Source organism: Vipera ursinii (assembly GCF_947247035.1).
Source record: "Vipera ursinii genome assembly, chromosome: 1".
Taxonomy (NCBI): Eukaryota; Metazoa; Chordata; class Lepidosauria; order Squamata; family Viperidae; genus Vipera; species Vipera ursinii.
Window position 1 is genome coordinate 320,206,759 of NC_139512.1, and position 26,255 is coordinate 320,233,013.

General features: G+C 39.0%; 1 protein-coding gene across 7 annotated transcripts in view; it reads left to right on the forward strand.

Annotated features, from left to right (window-relative positions):
- Positions 1-22,163, forward strand: part of MAP4K3 (mitogen-activated protein kinase kinase kinase kinase 3) — a 64,398-nt gene extending 42,235 nt beyond the window's left edge. For 2 of the 7 annotated variants that reach the window (XM_083379256.1, XM_083379259.1), the window contains 18 exons: positions 502-540; positions 780-836; positions 3,458-3,500; positions 4,428-4,590; positions 6,730-6,839; positions 8,238-8,279; positions 8,963-9,047; positions 11,579-11,658; positions 13,144-13,204; positions 13,294-13,411; positions 13,775-13,833; positions 14,722-14,825; positions 15,718-15,889; positions 17,579-17,647; positions 17,736-17,828; positions 18,920-18,990; positions 19,637-19,692; positions 20,166-22,163. In XM_083379256.1, coding sequence (XP_083235382.1) covers positions 502-540; positions 780-836; positions 3,458-3,500; positions 4,428-4,590; positions 6,730-6,839; positions 8,238-8,279; positions 8,963-9,047; positions 11,579-11,658; positions 13,144-13,204; positions 13,294-13,411; positions 13,775-13,833; positions 14,722-14,825; positions 15,718-15,889; positions 17,579-17,647; positions 17,736-17,828; positions 18,920-18,990; positions 19,637-19,692; positions 20,166-20,253 — 1,510 coding nt within the window. In that variant the 3' untranslated portion in view covers positions 20,254-22,163. The remainder of the gene's footprint in view (positions 1-501; positions 541-779; positions 837-3,457; positions 3,501-4,427; positions 4,591-6,729; positions 6,840-8,237; positions 8,280-8,962; positions 9,048-11,578; positions 11,659-13,143; positions 13,205-13,293; positions 13,412-13,774; positions 13,834-14,721; positions 14,826-15,717; positions 15,890-17,578; positions 17,648-17,735; positions 17,829-18,919; positions 18,991-19,636; positions 19,693-20,165) is intronic. The other 5 variants (XM_083379258.1, XM_083379261.1, XM_083379260.1 and 2 more) reach the window with 3 other exon arrangements.
- Positions 22,164-26,255: the final 4,092 nt, after the last annotated feature.

The following is a 26,255-nucleotide window of genomic DNA, read 5'->3' on the forward strand; positions in this document are numbered from 1 at the left end:
AAACTTCATCCTCCAGAGTGATTGGAACTACAACCACTATTATCTAAAGTTTGCATGTCCAATGGGTCTTCTCTAATACATCTATTTGTTGTGCTTATATATGTGGCTAAGGAATTTTTCCTTTTCCATATAGAAATTTAGCTTCCTTGTACGCATCTGTGTGCTAAAATGTACCTTTCTGTACATACGTGCATACTATATGTTACTTTTAAAAAAAAATAAAAATAAAGATAATTATAACTATATATAAACATAAGCTATACTCCTCCTGGCCACATGGAGTTGGTTATCAGGTACAGTAATTAGCTCACAAATATACGATTGAATATACTTTAATAAAAATCTGTAATTAGCTGAAAAATCATTTGCCTCAGATTGCAATTCAGTTTTCATATATTATCTCTAATACTTTATATAACTTATTGCATGGCTTTAATATATGTCTGATTTTATGTGCTTCGCTAAATGTGTCGTCCTTGAATTTTACTTCTATTTTTAAAGGAGCCTTCTAAAATCAGTTGAAGAAGAACTACATCAGCGGTAATTGTTAAATTTCTTTTCTTCTTGATTGCAAAGTCCTTTCTCATATGCAAAGAGGTATGCATGTGTCTCCTACTTTTGTCTAGTGCTTATGAGCTATATTCTTGTCCAATGTTTGTAGAGGTTCTTTGCTTGTCTGAGTTGCAGCCTTGATTTATTCTTTCAAACAAATAGGATTACAAAGTATACATTGATATCTGACTATTCTGTTTAGCTGTACTATCTGTTTAATTCCTCAGGGGACATGTAGCACATCTAGAAGATGACAATGAAGTGGACAGTGATGATTCCAAACAGTAAGTTACATTAATTTGAAACATTTATTGTTCAGAATTTAGAAAAATACTGCTTTCATTATTGCTGTTCATGTAGAATATTATGTTAGTGGGTCTTCTTCTTCTGGAAGATTCTAGAAAGCAAGCAAAGCTAATCGAGGTGCACTGCCTGGTGTCCCTTTGCTGATTTCCCATGATTTAGAAATTGATAAAGGTAAAGGTCAAGGTTCCCCCGCACATGCGTGCTAGTCGTTTCCGACTCTAGGGGCCGGTGCTCATCTCCGTTTCAAAACCGAAGAGCCAGCGCTTGTCCGAGGACGTCTCCGTGGTCATGTGGCTGGCATGACTAGATGCCAAAGGCGCACGGAACGCTGTCACCTTCCCACTGTAATGGTCCCTATTTTTCTACTTGCATTTTTACGTGCTTTCGAACTGCTAGGTTGGCAGAAGCACTCGGGATTTGACCCGCCAAACTGCCGATCTTCTGATCAACAAGCTCAGCGTCCTAACCCACTGAGCCACCGCGTCCCTTACTAGAAATTGATACTAAAGGTTAAATTAGCACCTTCAACCAGCTAACTTCCAAATGTGTTTGAGCTACATATCTGCCATCCTTCAAGCTGTGAAAGGCTTTCTCAAGCTTTTCTTTAGAGTCTCCAAAAAATAGTTAGAATTGCATATTCCCTGGGGGCACAGTGAAGAAAAATAATATTTCACACCAGAGGCCATTTTTATACAAATATGGAATGCTTGCCACCTCGTTAAAAACAGGATCAGCTGTCAGAAGGCCCTGAATGGTAATGACTTCCATTCCCATGGTACAAAGTTTGTATGTTTCTCACCACAGTTTTCACCAAAATGTGTCAATTCAATAGAGAATTTTAATTCTGATCATTTTCTGGTCAAAGATTCACATAAGGATTCACATAAAAAGCCTGAAGATCTTACAGCTATTTATTAGTTGTTGCCTTGAGCAGTATATCAGTAAAATAAACCTCATTTATGTATTATGATTTTGACAGTGTCTTCTTCTGTTTTGTTCCCAAGTGTTCTAAACGTACCACTTTAATAGGCATATTTTTATGAGAATAAAATGTCAATGAGACAAAATATGATTCCTCAACTCTATGTAGGGAGTCAAATTTTTACTTTAAATCCAAACCCTTAATAAATAAAGGTGCTTTCTCTTGTTGTCTGATGCTCTAATTCCAGGCTTTCCTTGAATAGAGACATGAGCCTGTTTGGAAGTATCCCTCTAGGTCAGGGGTAGGCAACCTCGGCTCTTTTATGACTCATGGACTTCAACTCCCAGAATTCCTGAGTCAACAGCTGACTCAGGAATTCTGGGAGTTGAAGTCCATGAGTCATAAAAGAGCCGAGGTTGCCTACCCCTGCTCTAGGTATATATTTATATGTATGCACCTAAGATAGATAAAATGTTATGTATTTTAGAAGATGAAATCAAAAACTAGGAATCTTTTCCAAATAACATGCTATGTAATTTGAACATATTATTTAAAAGCCTGATTTTATTTAGCATATAACTATTTGTCCTTTTGTTTTTAGAAGAAATTATATAACTTTAGAAAAGCGTTGTTAAATTAATTAGCATAAATGTTGATTACTCTTCTTGAGTTTCCTTATTTATACTTTAATGTGACTGTCCTTTGCTGGTTATGGATAGTGAGTTTGTAGTCTGCCACATCTGCAGCCCTTATTTCCTTCAGATAATTGATTAGTCATGATTTGATACATGAGATGGCAGCTCCTAAGTTGAAAATATCCAGGAAGTGCACTTATGGTTACCTGTGGTGTAATTTGAAAGGTACTTTCCTTAATAAATAGATGCTATGCAGGAGGAGAAGCATATTTTCTTTAAAATATTATTCTGAAAAATCTCAATTTGGAGAAAAATCTGGATGTGGCAAACTAGTTCATTTTGGCCAATGTAACCCACAAATGGGCATTGCTTGAAGAGTTGTGGCTGTAACTCTGCCTGAAAGGATTAGGGCAAAATATCCTCCCTTAATAGTGACAATGGGAGCTCCAAACTGTTCCCATTCGTATTGTTAGTTCGCCCCTCCCACCCACCCCAAAAAACAGCAGCATTTTTCTGGCCAATTTAAGGTTGCTTTTGAGATTTGGGAAGAATTTTAAGAATGAAATTGGAGAGTGACATTTGGGGAAAAGCATGAAAAATTCCACAGTTGAAATTCTGCTACTTTACTGCCAGATTTCAATAGTATCCTGGTGTCCTGGAGAATTGGTATTTGATTATTAAAGGTCAACATTGACTTGATATCACATAATCAGCTAGTTTCAGGATTCTTGGAAGCTGCACGTAGCATGTGGGCTGTCCCATTCAAAGCATTTCTTGTTTCTGAACCTTATTTATAATTGTCATTGCTTTTTCAATTGTGGATGGGGATGAGGGGGATTATTATTTTTATTTATATGTAAAATACATGAGTCTGTAGAATTCTGCACAAACAAATGGATGCTAAGTTGTTCTCAAATCTTTGGAGATTTGCAGGTTATAATAAAGTGAACCACAGCTTTTGGAATACATGGCAATGTTTAGATTAGTTATAAAATACTGAATTCTTACTTTTGGTAATTAATACTTAGTTTTCTTCTCACAGTTCAACCATGAAAGCAAAGGTGCCACCTCCTTTGCCACCAAAGGTAAGAAGGGGTCTCACTTCCTACCAGAAGAGAATATTATTCTTATTTATTAAATTTATAGGCCACCCATTTCATTGTGGAGTGACTCTGGGTGACTTACAACATCACAAAACAGCAATATAAAACAATTAGAATGTTAAAACGTTTAAAAAGCATTAAAAGTTACCAAAAAAACTAGATAAGAAAGGAACCAATGCATAAATGTGGTGGAGATGGGTTCTTCTTAATATACTAACCACCTCCAGAGTGGGATGCCCCCATTGGGGCTTCAAGCCAATCAACAGAGCCAAGTTTTTCAGGCCTTTGTGGAAGGCCTAGTGGGTGGGGGCAGATCTCACCTTGAGGAGCACAATATTCCAGAGGGTGGGAGCTATAGCAGAAAAGTCTTGTCTCCTGGACTCTTCCAGCCAAAATACATTGGCTAAGCCGATTGTAATAATCCTGAAATATTTTTGAGTTGTGGATTACTGGACCCGGAAGAAATTCTTTGCATCCTTTTCTTTCTTCCCAGACTATTTATAGGTTTTCCTTGATATCCAATGTGGGAGTTTGATTTAAGGAACTAAGATAGCCTCACTGAGGGCAGGAGGGATGTAAATTCCTATAATAAGGAATCTATGGTTTGTCATATTTGAATTCAACATAGACTAGAATTGGATATAAGGCTAAAACAAAGTGTTGTTTATTCTCTAATTATCAACTCAGTAATTTTACTAAATTATACCATTAACAAAAGAACAAAACTTACTGTTCTCATTACAGTTACAAAGAAAATGCTTTCAATACTGAGTTCCTTTCTTTCATAACCAGTAAATGAAGCTGGTCTTTACAGATTTAGGTTTAAAGTGTGAGAGAAAAGTAGTATGATAGATGTTCTGAATAAATAACTGCATAGATATCTTAGAATAATAATTTATTCTTTTTTAGCCTAAATCCATCTACGTTCCACAGGAAAACCATGCTTCTGAGGATGATAATCAAGGAACTATTAAAAGATGTCCTATTTCAGAGAGTCCTGCAAAATCAAGCACTCAAGTCCCTCCTAGACCACCACCCCCTCGGTTACCTCCACAGAAATCAAACATTTTAGGTAATGGGTCATATTGAGAAAAATTGTTTCCATACGAGCTGAGACTGTGTCTCTATAAACTGCAGCTTATATATCCTACCATATTGTTCCTCCTCTAAGGACTCACAGACCCCTCATAACACCTCACCTGATAAAATAACTAGGAAACACCCATCTTTTTTATGTACAATTGTTATTATCAGATCAGTCCACTGTAATCTCTTTGAATGTAGCTAAATTAGGCCATTGTTAATCTACCACTAATTGTAATATATTATCTTGTCTTTTTTGTTTTTTAATGCTTCTTTTTTGTAATGCAGGCCTGTGACCATAATAAACATTATTACTAATAGAGAAAAATTGAGATTTCCCAAAAATATTTTTAAGTATTATACTTCAAACTTGCATGTCCCACCATATTCTAGAGTGAATAAATAGAAGAAATATAATTAGTATAAGACCTCAGTTTGGTGTCTTCCATCATAACTTTTTTATAGTTCAAACTACAAATGAATTACAATTGTCAAGACTGGGTTCATACTTCAGTTTCATAATGTATGTGTGCCATTTAATGAGTTTTGTTTCAGAAGATTTACAAATTTGTTTTGGAAGTCTAGTCTACTTTGAAGGTTCAGGGCAGGACACAAAAACAGCTCTCAATGGTAACCGAGAATTCTTATCAGTTTGTTAGGATGTCTCACTATTTTCAAACTTATCCCTTGGTTTGTAGGCCAGCATAGACAACCATCCCTTATACTGTTTTTCCCTGAAAATAAGACCCACCCAGAAAATAAGCCCTAGCTGATTTTTGGCCTGTACCTAATATAACCCCTTCTCCCAAAATAAGCCCTAGTTAAGAGCCCGCCCATTCCGTCCCACCGGAGAGTGCATGTCACATCAGTGTTGCTGCCACAAGGTAAGATGAGGCAGGTGGTGTGGAGCTGCCCCATGTGCTCTGCACTCGCTTACCTCAGGGCCCTGCAACCAGGCCACTCCCCACTCGGTGACCTCCCCCCACCCATTCAATGACCCGGCTGCCTGCCTTTTCCCTTTCACTCCCCCCCCCCCGCAAGCCGGACTGCCATGCTATGGAGGATGGGTTCCATACCCGATCCCCTTCGCTGTTTTGGAGGCAGGGGTGAGTGATGACAAAAGGCCTCCTCTGCCACTGCACCAGCCAGTGGTAACTGCCTCCTCCACCTGCCTCACGCTGCCTGCTCATGGCAAAGGCCTTTCATCGTCACTTCCCCCTGCCTCCAAAACGGGGAACAGGTAGTATTAGGCAGGCAGAGGAGGAGGCTGCCACTAGGCAGGTCATCTGCAGGACAGGGTGGGGCAAAGCGGGGGTGGCGGGGACTGAAGAAAACCCCTCCAGCAGCGGTCACAGTTGTGCGCACTGGCCTTCACTCCCCTGGCTCCAAAACAGCAGAGGGGGACCGGGTAAGGGGACCAAGACTCCCCTGCCTATCCTCCATGGCATGGCAGTCTGGCTTGGGAGGGGAGTGAAAGTGAAGATGCGGGCAGGCAGCCTGGTGCAGGGCATGTGGGGCAGCTCCACCCCTCCACCTGCCTTGCCTCTCCTGCCCCATTGCAACCACGAGCAACCAGACAAGTAGGCCAGCAGCCATGCAGGATCCTGCTGTATGGGGCTCATGCTGCTGCCACCACGAGGTGAGGCAGGTGGTAGGGCATGGGTGGCCTGGCTGCAAGGGCCCTGAGGTAAGCGGGTGTGGGGTGCCTGGGGTAGCTCCACCTGCCTCACCTTTCCTCACAGCAGCGACATTGGCGTGATAGTGCTCTCCTGCCCTGTTGCCGCCGTGAGTAACCAAACAGTGGGATGGAGTGGGCGGGTGGCTGTAAAATAAGACATTCCCCAAAAATAAGCCCTCATGGGTCTTTTTGTCGTCCCCCCCCCCCGCAAAAAAATAAGACTAGGTCTTATTTTCGGGGAAACACGATAGTGATTCTGAAATATTCTCCAGCATGGATTTAATCAAGACTAAAATGTGATTACATTCTGTAAATGGGAGTTAATCTCAACAATGCTTCTTAGCATTTTGGAAATCTGAAAATGCTTTCAGTAGACCTTGGAGATTTCAGTGATGCATGTGAATCGAAGTTTTCTTGCGATGAATTCTTTAATTGCCTTTTTCTCTGAAGGTAACGGATTTAATTCTGTGCAATTAAATGGTGACAAAGAGAGTTCTCCTCATCAAGAACCAAGTGAGAATAGGCACACTAATCCTAGGAAGGAAAGAAAGGAAATACTGGTAGGTAATGCTATGTTTCTGCTTTGTTCTTTCAGATTGTTGGAAAAACTCAATGCAAATTTCTTTAGGTTAATGCACTTTGTGATTTTCTTGTCTTTTTTTGGTATCTGAATTTACAATATTTTTATGCTAGTGAATTTAAGCATTTGTATTGCAAAGAAAAGCAAGATAATAAATCCATTATTAATGTTATTGCACATATTTGGAATATACGTCTTAGTGAATGTCTGAAATGTATTTTTCCATGTACCAGAAATAAGCTCTTCAGGAGGGAAATGTAGGGTTGGTAGTCTTAGCAGATATAGTGAGTGCCTTTTGTAAGAATGCAAAAAGAAGGCACTCAAAAATGAAAGCAAAATTGCTACCTGCCAGATCATATTCCAAAAGCTGCGAAATAAGACAATGCCTAAGGGGGAGGAAAATAATTTATGTGCCATGTTGGGACCAATGTCTCTTACTTGCACATATTTTTCCAAACAAAAGCTTTTTGACTTCAGCATAGAATGGAAGTTCATGATTCTCATAATCAGTTACCAGTGGTAGAGGGTTCTGTTTACATAAGAATATAATGAATATTCAAGATCATTTTAGACTGCAATAGGAAGACAAATTATTTGTCCTCTAAATCCAATGGCAATGCTTCTAATCATGGTTTAGCTGCAGATGTGCAGTGATGATACTTCCCAAAGGCTACAGATGCAAAATTCCCTCTAATTACTTTCATTTATTCTGTAAGCCCAGTACAATGGGTTGTTTTTATTAAAAAAATGTATGTTTTTATTAAAACAACCCAGAGAGAAAACCTAAGCTTTTAAATCAGTGTTGATAGTACTAGGTTAGATAGTGGAAAAATACATACCTAACTAAATAACTAACTCCTTATCTTTTTTCTACTTCAAAGTTATGCGCCTGTCTACTTAGAGAATCACAATCACAGGAAAACAACCTGTTCAAATAGCACACACAGAATAGCCCAAAGCACACACTGTGCTAGAGAGAGATTCCCTGAGGATGGACTCAAGCAGAGTCGGAAAGCTTGAAAGAGTAAACCTCTGGACCCAGTGACTGACCCAGATTGAATTCTGCAACATTATCCTGGGATACTTATATTCGCCTTCATTTGTGAAACAACCTGTCCTTCTGGACTGTCTTAAGTTTCTGGTTCTTCTCCAACTTGAACCTAGCAAAGAACATTGCCTTCATTGTTTTGTATAGAAATCTAATGAATAGGGCCCCTTCAGCATGTCTTGAGATGAAAGCTAGGTCTCTCCATCATATTAAAAGCACCACATCAATGCCATGAGCACATATCTTCCCACTTCGATGGATTTTTTCCCCCCGGTTACCTTAGCTCAAATTCAAAGCCAGTATTTAAATGTATGTTTTTTTCTTTCCTAGAAGCCAATTAGTAACGGTCTTCCTCCTACACCAAAAGTACATGTAAGTATTCCGTTCTGAACCCGACAAACTCATTTTAATAAAATTGAAATACTAGCCAACAGCATGGTTGAATACAATTTTTATTTAGAAATTACATTTATGTACTGCATGAACAATATCATACCTGTTACAACAAATAATTGCAGAGTAGCTGTAACTCTCTGAGGATCCAGATGTATTGTGTTTGAAATAAAATTGAAAATAAAAAAGGTGCAGTCAATGTTTTTCAATAAAACAGTGTAGCTGCCATATCAACGCAGGAAATTAAATCAAACAGAAATAATGCCATTCTAGATGGCGTTCAAAGAAAAAAGAAAAGTCATACAAATATTATTAAAACATACTAAAACAATAAAATGACACCCAGAACTCAAATCTTCTGTAGCTCATCAGTTGGAATGAACTGAGAGGAAGGGAGTGGAAGATAGTTACATGGGAGAGACAAAATTTGTTAGACTGAAAAAGAGTTTCTAGACTCCTTTAAAATTTGCCACCAGGGACTAACACAGCTCTCCTACAATTTGTAATCACATTAAGGGGAAATCATATTATAGCATTGTATGATATGCCATATTGTTATATGCAGCTATTTCACTTCACTGAAGGTGCTCATTTTTAGTTGAAAATTGAAAGTTCTTAAGCCACTCATTGTTCTAAATTATGTGTGGTTTTATTTTACACAGATGGGTGCTTGCTTTTCAAAGGTTTTCAATGGATGCCCCTTGAAAATTCACTGTGCAACTTCATGGATAAATCCTGATACAAGAGGTAATAGTCTCATCAGACTTTCCTAAAGTTATGTGTTTGCCCTGAACCAGGATGGAATAATATTTTAAAAATAATATTTAATAAAAAGCATTTTATTATGGGATTGAGTTCTGGCTACCACTTGACTGCTCACACACTGAGGCAGGCAGTTTCCCCTAAAAGATGGATACTTCTCTGATCTCTTTTGAAGCTTTAGCAAGATTCTCTTCTAAGATTTTTTATTAGTCAATATTTTATTTATTCATTTATTCATCACATTTCTATACCCCTATCTCACCCAATTGACTTTTTTCTAGTTGTTCCAGTAATTATCCGCAGACTTAATGAAATCATTCCAATGGAACATGGATTTGATTTATTGAACTAATATGGATACCTGGGATAACTATAATCCTGTTAAACATTTTTACAGAATGAAAGTCATATACCAAATTATGTTTTCTATGTAAACCTTATATCATAGTAGAGATTTATTTCAGGCTTTTCATATGTTTTGAGATTTTATTGTCTCTGCTGCTGATCCTCTATGAACCTTTTATCTTCTACTTAATCCTGATTAGACAGATAAGACCTAGTTTTACAAAGATAATAGAACAAAATAGCTAAATTTGAAGAGCATAAAGTCATCTGTAGATCAAGGGGAAGAGATTACATTTATTTATTTATGCGTCCTTGTGTACATGCCCTCTGGTCAACCTTGTTTATTCAGTCATGTCTTCAAATCTCTGCACAAACTTGCAACTGAATAGACCCAGGACAAAATATAGACTTTTGGCTCTTTACCAATTAATATTTAAAACTAGAAATACTTTGCTTTTACTTATTTATAACATTTTTAAATCATCTCCCTCACATTGGGAGGGTGGGGCAGTTTCAGACTTCCAAATAGTTGGCTCTTATATGCATCTAAAAATGAATAGATAATGATGGTTTAGGTATAACAGTTCCATTAGGCCAGGGGTCGGCAACCTAAAAAAGAAAAAGAGCCACTGGGAACCGGTTCCATCACAAATTAAAAAAAGAGGGAGCCGCGTGCGTGTGTCCATGCACGCGCATGCGCAAAAAGGTTTTTTGCGCATGCGCGGACGCACGCGGCTGCCATTTTTTAAAAAATGAGATGGAACCGGTTCCCGGTTGCCCGATGGCGACGGCCCGTCTGCAAAGCTGCCGCTTTCGGCAGCTTTGCAGACGGGCCGTGGCAGCTTCCGCAAAGAGCGGCGCCCCTGCCCATTCCGAGAGGTGCGCGCGCACCTCTCCGAACGACCGGAGGTGCGTGCGTACCTCCGCGCGAATGGGCAGCGGTGCCGCTCTTTCAGGAAGCCCGCCGCGGCCCGTCTGTGAAGCTGCCGAAAGCGGCAGCTTAGCAAACGGGCTGCGGCAGCTTCCGCAAAGAGCGGCGCCCCTGCCCATTCCGAGAGGTGCGCGCGCACCTCTCCGAACGACCGGAGGTGCGCGCGTACCTCCGCGCGAATGGGCAGCGGTGCCGCTCTTTCAGGAAGCCCGCCGCGGCCCGTCTGTGAAGCTGCCGAAAGCGGCAGCTTAGCAAACGGGCTGCGGCAGCTTCCGCAAAGAGCGGCGCCCCTGCCCATTCCGAGAGGTGCGCGCGCACCTCTCCGAACGACCGGAGTTGCGCGCGCACCTCCCCAAACCTTTGGGGAGGTGCGCGCGTACCTCCGTGCGAAGGGGCAGCGGCGCCGCTCTTTCAGGAAGCTGCCGAAAGCGAAGGGGCAGCGGCGCCGCTCTTTCAGGAAGCTGCCGAAAGCGGCAGCTTCCTGAAAGAGCGGCACCGCTGCCCGTTCGCGCGGAGGTACGCGCGCACCTCCCCAAAGGTTTGGGGAGGTGCGCGCGCACCTCCGGTCGTTCGGAGAGGTGCGCGCGCACCTCTCGGAATGGGCAGGGGCGCCGCTCTTTGCGGAAGCTGCCGCGGCCCGTCTGCTAAGCTGCCGCTTTCGGCAGCTTCACAGACGGGCCGCGGCGGGCTTCCTGAAAGAGCGGCACCGCTGCCCATTCGCGCGGAGGTACGCGCGCACCTCTCCAAAGGTTTGGGGAGGTGCGCGCGCACCTCCGCCCATTTGGGGAGGTGCGCGTGCACCTCTCCAAACGGGCGGTGCCACTCTCCATTTGGAGAGGTGCGCGCGCACCACTGCCCGTTGGAAGAGGTGCGCGCGCACCGGGCGGCTGGGAGCCGCAAGAGACGGCTCAAAGAGCCGCATGCGGCTCCGGAGCCGCAGGTTGCCGACCTGTGCATTAGGCATTGCAAATCAATGAAAGAAAATGGCTTTCAGGTACTAAAGAAATCTGCTTTGTTTCACCATTGATTTTCTAACCGTGCATGGTGTAATCTGTAATTCCTTGCCATTTAACTGAAGACATTTTGAATCACTTGTTTAAAAAAGGATTCATTCATATATCTGCCCTGTTTAAGTAGTATATTTTAATCTATGCTAGTTTAAATTTATGGGTATTGCTTTGAAAGACTGTTGTGTGTGATCAAATGAAAACTTTTGTTAAATACCTGCATTTCTTTGTAGATCAGTACTTAATATTTGGTGCTGAGGAAGGTATTTATACCTTAAATCTTAATGAGCTTCATGAAACATCAATGGAACAGGTATGTATTCAGATTTTGGTTTTCAAATGTAGTAGTAAATAATTTTCTCAATACAGCCTAAAACATTTTTCTGTTAATTACCAAGAGATCAGATCTTTATTTTTAGGGCTGAAAATCGTCAGGTTTGGGGATAGATATTTGGCAGCTACAATTATCACTGACCTTCGCTCATTCCGCCGGGACCTGAAGACCTGGCTCTTCGAGCTTTCTGGCCTAGACTGAGAGTATTAACTGGGGTTTTAATTGTATTTTTAATTGTAATTGGGTTTTTATTTTCAAGGTTAGTGTAATTATTTTAATTGTTTTTAATTTTTGTAACTTGTTGCATTGTTTTAAAAAACCTTGTGAACCGCCCTGAGTCCTACGGGAGAAGGGCGGTATATAAGTTTAATAAAAATAAATCACTAGATGGAGTGTACTGACCTCCAAAACTTTTTAAAAAGGAATTTAAATTAGATTTTTCAAGATAGCTATATCTCATAAAATGTCTGCATTTCTGAATGTGATCATATGAAGTGTTAGCTATTAATTGATCTAATTAAAATAGTTTTTTTATATCCAGAAAAAGAAACGCGTGTCTATGTACAGCATTGGATTTTACGCAAAATACATACTGAAACTTCAGACAATTTAATAGTATATCTATATCAAAACATTATTAGTGCCAAACCAATAAATAGTATACTTCAGTATACACTAATTGTTAAATTTACTTTCATTATATTTAATTACTGTATATCCCTTTCAAATGAATGAGGAAAATATAAAACAACATGGAAATATGAATTACAGGTATCTAGACTGTAGACTACAGTTTTGGATAATGGTTAAGTGAATTGTTTTAAAAGAGAAAGTGCTAAAATGCCACCCATCTCCCTACTCAGAATTTGTGGTCCCATCAGAGACTCTATGTCCACTGGTTTACATAACCTCTCAATCCTGGTCATGAGACATTGATATAGCAAGTATTATTGAAGACAAAACATAATGCCTTATCTCCACCTTAAATGGGTGAGGTGAAGTATAAGACCCACCAGTAGCAGCAAAATTAAGAACTACATCATATTGAGCATGATTTCTGAAAAGCAGATGACTGCCAGCTGATGGTTCCTGCCTAAAGGATCTTATCTGGTGCAAATTGGTGGGACTCTCTTTGGTCTGGGCTACCCTTAGCTTTGTTAAAAAAAACAAATAGGATACAATTACATCAAGCCGTGCTTGATTTTAAACATGGTTTATACCTTACACATGTGGTTTTCCTGCAATTCCTATAGGCTATCTAGCAACAAATCAACCACAACTATTTAACTTTACATTTTTTGCATTTATTTTTTATTGGAACCATATATTAAAAGGCGGAATATAGGTTTAATAAACAACCAAGAAAATATGTGCACTAAGCAAGTGTAACGCAGGATGACTAACAACAGCTTACTATATCAAGTTTATTATCTATCTCATTCAAAATTATTTCTTTTTTATCAGTTATTTCCCCGACGATGCACATGGCTATACGTAATGAACAATTGCTTGCTATCAATATCTGGTAGGACATTTCATTAAAAAAAACATTGTAAATATTTAGTACATTGGTCTGTAGAATTTTAAATTTTTTATTTATTCTTTTATTTATAGGTAAAGCTTCTCAGCTTTATTCTCATAATTTGCCAGGATTATTTGACTATGCACGGCAAATGCAGAAGTTACCAGTGGCTATACCAGCACATAAACTACCTGACAGAATACTTCCCAGGTAAATATATTGCTTGTTTTGGATCTTGTTTTTTCTTAAAAAAAGAAAAAATGGAGTCATCAAAATGGCTCACAAGTGTTTGTAGACAAGAACAATTTATTGTATTTTTTTTAAAAAAATCATTCAAACAGCCAATGAAAGCAGACTGAAAAAGTTGGAATTTTCTCTTCTGCACCCTGTAAAAAGGTTCCAAACTTTAAGGTAGTATAGTGTAGTACACTGTTACAGTTAACTGTACCTCCCTACCACTCTTATTTCCAGCAAAATCAAGGCTCTGGTAGAGCAAAATCAAGGCTCTGGTAGTAGGATCAATATCTGGAGGAAGATATGGTATTAATTTCCATTGTTCTTCATGCATTCTAGGAAGTTTGCAGTGTCTACAAAAATCCCAGATACCAAATGGTGTCAGAAATGCTGTGTGGGTAAGTAAGGATACTTTTTCATTTCAGTGTGTGTCTTTTTTATAATGTACACCTGTATAATGATTGACTTGGAATTTTACATTTAATATCTATTTTAATGTCTCTGCTGTAATTTGATGATCACCATGCTGTGAAGAAACATTTTGCAGAATAGGGTACAAAGTAATTTTTCCTGATGTTGTAAGAGTTTGTAGGAATGGGACCTTTTGGTGCTGAGTTTCCCTGAGAAATTTAGAATTGTGCAATAGGGCTTTATCCCCCTATCCTTAACATATACTGTTATAGCACATGTGTACATCTTCCTATATATTTTTCTATATATGACATATAGAATATTTTATGATAAGCACACATGAATTTGAGATGTTGGTTCTACGTAGGTAGTTATCTTAGCAGACAAAGAAGGAAAATATTCATTCCTACCTAGGTTTTTTTCAAAAGTGTAATTTTCACAATAGAAATAGAAAAGAAATTGTGATAGTTTATGACCCTTTTACACTACTTTCATGTGTAATAAGGCTACAGCTAGAGAATAACAGAACAGTTTCATGTTAGCTTTTTATGCAGGTATCCAATTCTCTACTGTTGCATAATATATAATGTATACATTGTCCATGCTTTACTCTAAGGCAGGATCTCCTAAACTGAAGTTTACCTCCCTAGGGGAGGTGAAGACAGAGTCCAAGGAAGATGTGAAGATCCTCTTAATTGTACACTGTTACAATGAATCCCACCTTCTTCAAAGTTTCATTGTATTGTTTTTCATTGGTCGTTTCTGTTCATTTTGGTGCTTAGATTTTTAGGGGAGTTGTGTAAATTAAGATTATAATAAAGAGATAGCAAAAGGTTTAAGAAGCCGTGTTCTAAGGAGAGTGCTTTTTTTTCCAGTGAGGAATCCTTATACTGGACACAAATACCTTTCTGGGGCACTACAGTCTAGTATTATTCTACTAGAATGGGTTGAACCAATGCAGAAATTCATGTTAATCAAGGTAGGTTCCTTTAAAAGCAACAGTTCTATGAAAGAGAGAGAGACAGAGAGAGACAGAGAGAGAAAGAGAGTTTATTACTAGTAGTTGCAGGAGCAATTGTTGCAGTGTTATTAACAAGTATGAGGTTAAAACGTCTTCACAGCAATTCAGCCTGAATAAAGGTCCTGGAGCTTTATCAGTGTGGGGGGGAGGGATTTGAAACAGGAAATTGTTTTAAAAAGCAGAGAGGCTTTGTTCATGTTTTGGGGGAAAAAATCTGGATCTACAATGCTAGCCCATTACTTGCCTTCTGAGAGGCTTTAGAATATTCAGCAAGTAAGCAGGTCAAAACATACTCTCTGCTCTTTGGAGGACTTCTTGATCCATTGACAGAAATTGATAGATGGCTAACAAAGTGGAGGGGTAATTTTCTGGGGCATATTCATAAATTACCTTGGATTCCCCCAACCCAATTGTCCAAAAGAGAAAAATATTCTTCCAGTATTGTCACTGGCACAGGATAATTCCCAAAGTGACATGTAAGGAAGACATTTCATCTTTCCCTGGTTGGTAGGAATCTATCACATTTGGGAAGCATGGATTTTTCAGCATGGATTCAATCCTGCTTCCACATTTGCACTGCCCATAGACTTGAGATATACTTAAAGATTCAGAGTTACCATAGATACCTCACAGGATCATAATTGACATTTTGTTTTAACAGCAAAACCACAATCTTCTTTAAGATTTTATTTTAAAAATGTTATCTATTATCTATTTCATAAAGGAGATTGAATTTACTAATAAAAACCTAACAGAATAAAAGCTTATTTTATTGTAATATATTGTTGAAATAATTTAATAATATTCTGTTTTGATAACTACTTTGTGACTAACATATTTCTTGATTTAGCACATAGACTTTCCTGTACCATGTCCACTGAGGTTGTTTGAAATGCTTGTAGTGCCTGAACAGGAATACCCTTTGGTTTGTGTTGGTGTAACTAAAGGGAGAGATTTCAACCAAGTGGTGAAATTTGAAACTATCAATCCAAATTCTACCTCTTCATGGTTTACAGAAACAGGTTTGTTATTTCCTATGATAACTCCATAAATTCCATGCTAATGGATTCTATACTATTTCCTGGATTTCTGTATTTTTAGTATTTTGATTTCTGTACTTTTAGATTCTAGGTTTATAATGCTTCCATTCCAAGATGGTTTAATAGCTAAACTATATATATTTTGGAGTCATTAGTGCTCTTTGGCTTGACCCTCTATCTGGGTCACTCAGTGTCTTATCACTGGACAAATAGTATTTGGGGTTGTTTTTTCTCCAGCCACTGAATATTGTGAGAGAATGGTTCTGATCAGAGTTATACCATGAGAGGGAACTTAAACTTAATAATAATAATAACAACAATAATAATAATAAGTTGGAAGGGACCTTGGAGGTCATCTAGTCCAACCCCCTGCTCAGGCAGGAAACCTTATACCATTTCAGGCAAATGGCTGTCCAGTCTCTTCTTAAAAACCTCCAGTGTTGGAGCATTCACCACCTCTGGAGGCAGGTTGTTCCACTGGTTAATTGTTCTAACTGTCAGGAAGTTTCTCCTTAGTTCTAGGTTGCTTCTCTCCTTGACTAGTTTCCATCCTTTGCTTCTTGTCCTGCTTTCGGGTGCTTTGGAGAATAGCTTGACTCCCTCTTCTTTGTGGCAGCCCCTTTTTTCTTATCTGCTCTTTGCCTTTGTGGAAGACATTGGGTGCTTAGAAGAGGGATGGACAATTTCTTATCCAAGGGTCAAAGGGAAGTTATCAGGCTTCCTCTCTCATTGTCATATCTCGGAAACTACCGTAAAAATCCGAGTCCCAGGTACATTTATTTGTAAAAAAGATGTACCAGCATCCTGATCTCCGGGACAGAAAGTTTTCTTATGTACTGAGCTTTCGTTAGCCACTGCTAACATTGTCAAAGTGTAAGCTAACATTGGGAAGACTTTGTTTTTATAGCCCTTTAAGTGTCGGTAATTTGGTCATTGAGTGCGTAATGGGTCCATCCGTCTGCCGTCCACGTGTGATTGGATGTGTCAATCTCGACTCAGCTGATTTGGCCAACATCCGCCCAGCTCTCCCCGCCCCACTCCCTGCCGCCTGCCCTGCCGGCTGAACACACTCATCATATTGCGTCAGACTATCCAGTGTTGCCACATGGTCACTCCTCCCACCATCACAGTCCAACATGTTGTCAACACCTTACGTAATTATTCTGGTCAGTGGCCTCTCAGCTGCTCTTGTCACATTTCCTTACTGTCTCATCCTCGTTCTCACGATCGGTCTGGCCCGTTCTCCCATGTCCTCAATCGTCATGGCCTCCAGCAGTTAATGTATAGTCAGGATCTCTCACTTTTCCATCCTGAATGATTATCCAGGAGGGGGGTGGTTGTTGATATGCTTCTTCTGGCCTCCTGCGCGATTGGTCATGATGTCTTAGCACCTGATATGCCAGTAACAAGTCAACATGCCGGTTAATGGAATGCTGGTCAGACAGCCAGGCTTCCTTCAACAGGCGGCCGCCCTTTGTCGAATCCTGGGCTTTCCCAATGTTAGCTTACACTTTGACTGTTAGCACTGGCTAACGAAAGTTTAGTACATAATAAAACACACACACACACACACACACACACACACACAATTTGGATGTTGATACAGCTTAACTACATAATATATTTCTTGATATTTATTTTAAAAATGTTAACTCGGTTCTTTTGTTATAGATACTACACAGACAAGTGTTGTACATGTAACACAACTGGAGAGAGATACCATTTTAGTCTGCTTGGATTGTAAGTGGCAACTATGATCCATATATAAATATTTGGATAAGGTGCACTCTGAAATGTTGCTGAGTAATAAATATTTTTGCTTTTTCAGGCTGTATAAAAATTGTAAATTTGCAAGGCAGATTAAAATCTAGTCGAAAACTATCATCTGAACTCACTTTTGATTTCCAAATTGAATCAATAGGTGAGTAAAAAATGAACCTTGCATTTTTTTCAGCTTATTCTAATACTTCACCATATTATATAATGAAAATTTGCATTATATAGATGAAAATTTGAAGATAGAAAGATGCTCAATATGCACAGTTCTGATGTCTCTAATGGCAAGCCAAGTCATTTCATATATTGCTAAAAACAGATATAAAATTAGGACAATCATATCCTTCCAAAACATAGTCAAGGGAAAACTAAAAATGTTTTGACCATAAACTCATTGGATTATTCTTTATAGAGAGAGGTTTTAATATCCTTGTAAGGCAAGATAACTAAAAGATGCTCCTTATGGCATCCGGCACACCTTTCAGTGGTTAGAATGCAGTATTGCAGGCTTTGTCCACAGTCTAGAGTTCAATCCCAGTAGGATCAAGATTGACTCAACCTTCCATCCTTCCAAGGTCAGTAAAATGAGGATCCAGAAAGTTGGGGCAATATGCTGACATTGTAGACTGCTCAGAGAGTGCTGTAAAGCGCTATAGAGCTATATATAAGTCTAAGTACTATTGCTAATATCTTACCTGGCTCTTATTTTCCTGTAATTTCAAATTCATTCATTGGTTCTGGTCCTTCCCTCCTGGGTGATAGAGAAGAAATCCACTCCCTCCACCATATGACATCTGAAGACTACTCTTCCATCTTCCCTCAATCTTTTCTTTTGCCAGTTAAACTTAATTGGTTCTTTTAAATATTCCTCAGAGAATTCAATTTCCCATCCCCAGACAATCTTGGTAGTTCTCCACTGGCTTCATGGACACAGCATTTCAAGTGAGGCCTGATCAAGGTAGAATGTAGTGAGACAATAACTGTCCATGATCTGGACTCCCAGAATAGCATTTGCTTTGTTGTATCCTGCCCATCCAACTTCAGATAACAAATGGAAGGTTCAGAATACAGAAAGGAAACAAGTTGGTCATATATAACAAAAAGATGAAAACTTCTTGCACCCTAAACTTCAGTCCTTCATTCATTAAATAATGTATGGAATCAATTCAGTTTAAGTAGGAAAATGTTTTTTAGGACACAGTACAAAAACTTAATTTGTGTTTTCTTTCCTCCCAGTTTGCTTACAAGATAGTGTTTTGGCTTTTTGGAAGCATGGAATGCAAGGCAGGAGTTTCCGTTCAAATGAGGTAAATATTGAGAGATGAAAAAAATATATTTAATTATTGAAAAATACTCTGAAAACAAAAAAGAATTGTTAGTATTCTTATCAGCTTAAACTTCAGATTATTTTCCAAATTATAGCAGCTATAAATACATTTTCCCTCATAGAAACAGCTGAGAATCATAGCAATCCAAGATACTAAATAGAACATCTCAGTAGAAATGTTGGCTTTTCTGTGAACTCACTCAATAACCTAAAGTACTCCCTTAACCTTAGTCACCTTATATGGAAAAGGGGTGAATAATGATAACATATACCGTAAATTTGACTGTACAGTTTGAGTCACTTAGCACTTTGTGTATTATATAATTTCAGTTGCCCTGAAATATTTAAATAACATTTAAAGTAGGGCTGCCAGATCTACCAATGTCAAGACAACCAATACGAAGTTTTCTGCTCTCCTTTGTTTCTATCTAGGTGTCCAGAAGTTGCAGCTAGGTTTGGTAGCCCTAGCTAGCCACTATGTGTGTGTGTATATGTATTTATTCAATTTTAGATATGACCAGTTAATTTTATTTAATGCTGCAAAGCAAAATGCTTGCAAAGTTTGATTCATTAAGCATTTGTTACATGCACCTTCACTCTTATTAAATATTTGATTTTTCAAATAGATCACCCAGGAAATTTCTGACAGTACAAGAATATTTAGACTTCTTGGATCTGACAGGTATGATCAATCACAATCACAACATATAAGGAGGGAGTAGTTTTGGAATAAATTATCTATTAGGCTTGGGACCCATTACATTAGTAGCTGCCAAACTCATTATTTTGCTGAGGAGAAGCAGGAATCACTAGACCTACTATGTAGAATTCACTTGCTTGTCTTTTTCTTCTGGACAGCTCAAATCCTTCCACCATTTATAGGGAAGGAACTTGGCCAGTGCGTTATTACCATTCACTCACCTCACTGGGCAAGTGACCAATTCCTGGGAGCTGCTCTGTCATTTAAGGTGTGGTTGGATAAAGGAGAACAAGCATACTTGATTAGATGAAGAAAAAAGACTTCTCAGTTGGCTTGTGCTGTGTCACATGCCCCATCCTACCCCAGTCTGAAAGCAAGAGCCAATTAAGGGCTTTCATAAAGTTTTTATATATCTGCCAAAATTATTATTTTTGGGACATTCTTTTTCCCCTCAGAGTTGTGGTACTGGAGAGTAGACCAACAGAGAACCCTACTGCCAATAGCAACTTGTACATCTTAGCAGGTCATGAGAACAGTTACTGAGAGGCAACAAGATAAGGAAACACTACTGCTTCAATACATCTGACAGCAATTGCATAAAAGGAAAAGGATCCCAACTACAGTTATTTTGTAATTTATTGTAGTGTATGAGTATGAGTGAGAACAAGAATGCTTGCATGAATGATATGCATATGATTAGCACATTCTACAGAACTCTTGATCACTATAATGTAATGTTTGTACATATATGCAGTATTTTTTGTTGAAATGTATTATTGGAGGCCTCTCTTGATTTTTCTGTAGATAATGAACAAAATGTTTTACTTGTACAGATATGTATAGTTTGCTGAGGACAGAAAATTGTGTTTGGGTACTATTTTAAGGACTAATGGGATGCTATTGATAAACACAGTGCATTTAAATAACACTATTGTATTTTATTATGTAATTTACTAATATAAATAAATCTTTTAGACATTGTAATCAAGACGGTAATCCTATTACAATCTTGTTTTTAGTTCTATGCAAGTACACTGATGTTTTGGTTGCACAAAGTGTTAATATGTAATGTATTCAGTCACAAAAGTACATTTGTGGAAATAATTTAGGCTTTATAATTTTAGCTTATTTAGGTAGTTCTCTTTGTAAAACCAGCCAATTGGACACCTATATTTTTATATTTAAGGAAAATTCTCTTAATTATTTTCTATGCTTGGAGAAAAGAATACCTATTTTGAAATAGGAATACATCCAATAGTGGTACCTTGGTGTAATTATAAGTGTGTACAATGATAATATAAGCTTTATTATGAATCTTACTGGCTACTATATCATGCAAAAAATTTACAGCACTCCACACTGTGGAAGAGTCTAAATATTTGGAGTTAGATCCAGATAGCCATGTGCAAAAGGCCTTAGTATGTATGCAGTACTTTGCATATATTCATTAGCACTTGCATTAAAAGAAAATATACATTTTCCTTCATTAATAAGAGATTGACTATCACTAATGAATTACCATTGTACCCTGTTGGATCTGCAGAGCTCTTATCTGATTCTTATAGGATGTTAGGGCCATAGGGCTCCTGCTGCATTCCATGTGTAGATAGAAGCTTTTCTTTTACCAAGGAATATGAATCAGTGGTTTTAAAATTATGTTCAAGGATCTTTGCTCTTCCTCAGACATAGCAACAAAGTTTTCAAACAAAAGATCAGTAACAGAGAAAAGCATTTTTTTAAAAAACAGGAAATGCTTCTTGCAACTGATTTTCCCAATCTCACAAGAAATGTAGACTGGCCTCTCAGTTCAGGCAGGAGGAAAGCCAGCAACCCATATGCACCCTAACAACAGGAGTGATGAAATTATGACCTTCCTTGTGATGCTGAGCTACAACTTCTAAAGGCCAGTTGAGTGGGAAATGAGTACACTAATAATCAGTAGAGGGTAACAGCTTCTTGGCACCAGTATATAACATGCAACATGCACATATATTTTTCTGAAGAGAAGGATGCTTCCAACCCACTGCCATCAAGGACACCATATATTGACTACCTGTTCTGGAGAAAAAGTGATACTAGATGGGGCAATGGTTTTAAGGAATTTTGCTTTTGTTTAAAAAAATGTTTTGCCTTACTACTGTTGTCACATGTTTTTTTCTCGTAATGTCTTAACACCTAGCCGGAATTATTTAGTTACTACCTCACAAAATTAAATGGTTATAATACATCACAGGAATTTTAGTTTTGAGCAAAACTATTCTGATTCTTTTCGGTGCGATATGTAGATGCCATGTTTTAGGGAAAATACATACTTTTTTGTATATGTTCTTTATACTGTGATATAAAGTAAGAACAAAGTACATTAAAACTGATTTATGGTCTGTATTGTTGTTGGTAATGAATATTTCCTAATGTATATAATGTAAAATAAAGTTTTTAACATGTTTGTTGTTCATGTGGATTAGCATCTGCAGTAATTTTCCAATGAAATTAAGCACTTGCTAATTGAGGAAGAGTATTTTTTACCAAGATCAGCTTTGATTGCAAATAAATAAATAAATTCAGACAGCCTAATAATTAAATTAACTTCCTTTAATTTAAATTATACTACATCATACAAAGTAACTATTGCAGTGTAAGTATTATTAGCATCTAAAGAAGTCCTCTTACAAAGTCCTTTGTTTTTTGATTTGCTCCCCTATGACTTGCCCTGGGTAATTGTATTCTGCTGCATTGCAGCGGTGGTTGTGAGAATAGCCCCAAGGCTTGTACTGTGTGCACTCATTCATAGGATCAAAGAATTATGAGGATGGAAGTGATCAAAAAGATCATGTAGTCCAACCCTTCATGCCTATTTGCTTTCCAGCTGCAGAGCACTTTGCCCTCTATTTGAGCTGAAACCTTATTTATTTATTTATTTATTAATGGGACTTATATCCCGCCCTATCTCCCGAAGGACTCAGGGCGGCTAACAACAATAACATATAACAGAAATTAAGATAAAATTAAAATTAAAGTCATCTGTGCAATAAATTAAAATTAAAAATTAAAAATAAATTTAAAATTGTAAACATAATTAAAATGCCTGTCAGTCCAGGTCAGCCAGGTGGGAAAGGAGTGTTTTGAGGCCGCGGCGAAAGGACTGGAGATCTTGGGTCATCCGAAGCTCAGGGGGAGCTGATTCCATAGGACTGGCGCTCCCACAGAGAAGGCCCTTCCCCTGGGGTTGGCCAGCCGACATTATCTAGCAAAAACCTTCCCCTTTTCTTTTTAAATGAACACAAGTTCTTCAGCACAGAACAACACAGAGAACACCTTGTACACATGGACATCCACCAGGTGACAAGGAGAAGTGATGTAATGTGTGTCATAATTTTACAATGCAAACTCCGCTTCTTTTATACATGTGTTGTAATGGGATGAGCTATTGTTACAATGAACATTCTGAAGAAAGCTTGCTGCAGACATACCTGTTGAGAAGTCTTATGAAAAGCCAAGCTAGTAATTATTGACCATCTGCATTATGAGAAAGCTTTTATTTCCTATCAGATCTAAGCAGAATAGCAAAAACAACCACAATAGACCAATGGCATAGTAAAGTAGATAAAAGTAAACTACACATATAACTACCGGTACATTTTTTTGGTTCCTTCAAGTTTAATGTTGATTCCTGTTGACCACCTGGGCAACTGCAGTTTTCTTGGCAAAACTTCAAAAGTGGTTAAGCTTCCTAGGGCTAAGAGAGTGACTGGCCCAAGGTTACCCACTGCCTTTGTGTTTAAGGCAGGACTAGCATTCATGGTCTTCCAGTGTCTAGCCTGGTGCCTTAATTACTACACCAAATTGGTTCCAACCACAATTAAAATCTACAGTAACAAACTGATAACTACAGGTAGTGCTCAACCTACAATCATTCGTTTAATGAGCATTCAAAATTACAACCACACTGAAAAAAGTGACATCACAGGTTTTCACACAACCCCATGGTCACATGTTCAAAATACATGCAACCAGCATGTATTTCTGACAGGATTATGTGATCACCATTTGTAACCTTCCCAGCTGGCTTCTGAAAAGCAAAATCAATGGGGGAAGCCAGATTCACTTAACAATCACGTGGTTCACTTAACAATTACAGTGATTCACTTAACAATTGTGGCAAAAGTTGTAAAATGGGGCACAACTCAACTGTCCTACTTAGCCATGGAAATTTTGGGGTCCATTCTGGTCGTAAGTCAAGGACTACCTGTAACAGTGTTAATACTGTAAAGAGTACTTTATTAATATTAATAGCAACATTTTGACAGCTACCTGTAAGATGGCATCCCCTGTCAAAAGCCCTCTTTTAACCAAGTTTGTTACCCCTTTTTACCAGGCTTGATTAATTTTGGAAGGTTATCACAGGTTGACCCTGATGTTCAAGGTGGGACTTATAGTGGAGGCATGATTTTAAAAGCAGGGTTCCTATCTTTCCTCCCCACCTCTTCCCTCATGAAATAGTAGAAAAGGATCAAGCCCTTCCAATACCTACGAGTGAGCAGCCACTAGGCCAACCTCTCTTCTATCACCACTGACTTAATTGCCCGCCAAGAAAGAACCAGAATACCTACAAAGCAGTACCTCCCGAGAACGGTTGCAAGAACTGGGCATGGCTAGTCTAGTGAGGAGGACTAGGAAGGACAGCAATGTTGATAGCAATGTTCCATTATTTGAGGGGGACAATATTTTCCAAAGTACCCAAAGGCCAGACAAGGAACAACGCATGGAAACTGATCAAGGAAAAATTCAACCTAGAAATAAGAAATTTGCTGACAGAACAATCAGCCAATGGAACAGCTTGCTTTCAGAAATTGTGGGTACTTTATCACTGGAGGCTTTCAAGAAGAGACTGGACAGCCACTTGTCAGAAATAGTATAGGGTAGTGATGTTGCACCTTTTAGAGACCGAGTGCCCAAACTGCAACCCAAACCCCACTTATTTATCATCCGGTGCCAGGTGGGCCAGTAGGGTGGGTGTGGCCACTGGGTGAGCATCGCTGGAGTGGTCATGGCAAACTGGGTGGACGTGGCCAGGGTAGGCATGGCCACCTCAATGTTGCTCGTGGAGAGGGATGCCTGTGGGGGCCGGGCATGGTTGGGGGAGATCCAGGGGGTCTCTGGCAGGTGGGGCAGTGGGCAGGAGGCTTGTCCTGCAGGGAGAGGCGAAGCAGGGGGCAGGGCAGGGGTGCCATGTCCATTCAGCATTTCTTGCAAACGTCTCATGACCCATGAGATCTCGCGAGAAGTTAGAAAGTCTGATGGAACTTTTTTTTACGGCTAGTCCCACAAACGCGGCGAAGGCTGAGAAGCAAACGGAGAAACAGAATGCAGCTGAAAGGCAGGTTAGTAAAAAAAAAGTTTGGGGGAGGCAGGGGTGGGCATGGCAACCTTACCCTGTGCAGGTATTGATGCAAGTTGCTCATGGACGGACTGAAGGCCTAGGACTGGGGCGATGGTGCGCGTGTCCACAGAGAGGGCTCTGCGTGATATAGGTTCACCACCACGGATATAGGGTCTCCTGCTTGAGCAGGGGGTTAGACTGGATGACCAACAAAGTCCCTTCCAACTGTTATTCTGTAAAACTGTAGCCATGTCCAACCCAGGTAATCAAGGATGCCAATAGTATTATTGAATGCTGTTAAAAGTTCCACAAGGGTCTGAGTTGGGGCAGTGGTTTTTAATTTGCTCACAAATTATCTTAATTTAGAAATAAGCAGTAAGTTGGCTAAGTTTGCAGCTCCTCTACTCAGGGTGGTAGAAAGTGAAAATGATGGAAAAACCCCAAAAAGATCTCTTTAAACTCGATGAATGGTGTAAAATTTTCCTAATTGGGGGGTTTTCTGAAGCACTGCAAAAAGGCTGTTTTTGCTGTTCTCCATAATTCTTTTTTTTTTCTCAAAATACTAGGATAGAAGGCATTCAGTTAAGCTAACTGGAACTTTAGAACAGCACATAACTGAGCCGTGGAATTGACACAAGATATTGTGAAGAATGCTACCTCAGAATGAGATAAATTGATGGAGAAAAAGTTGATCAGGGATTGCTAGCCCTGAAGACTCAATGTTACCTCCAAACATTGCTCGCATGGGAACAAAGAGAGGAGAAAGATTTGTCTTTGTCTCCCATTTGTCAGTCCTGGAAGGCAGCATGACTCTTTTATTTATGACATCCTTCTGGAATTGCAAACAGGTGAATTGACACTATTTTTTATGACACGTCCTTAGGCTCATCCAGGACTTTCCTTCCTGTACCCTTTTTATATTACAAACTATTTTATAAAATGGTAAAAACTATTTTACAATATTGCACTTCACTGGACCAGGCAATTTCCTGACAGATTAGGAAAGGCAAGATTAAGCAGAAACATATTTTAAACTTGATCCCTGAACTGCATACATTTCAAAGCTAAGGAAAATGTTTTTTGCAAGGGAAATGTAAGAGTACAAATTGGAAAACCTGAATTAATTTTCTTAAGAGTAATCAAAGTTATTCTCGTGCCGCCAACA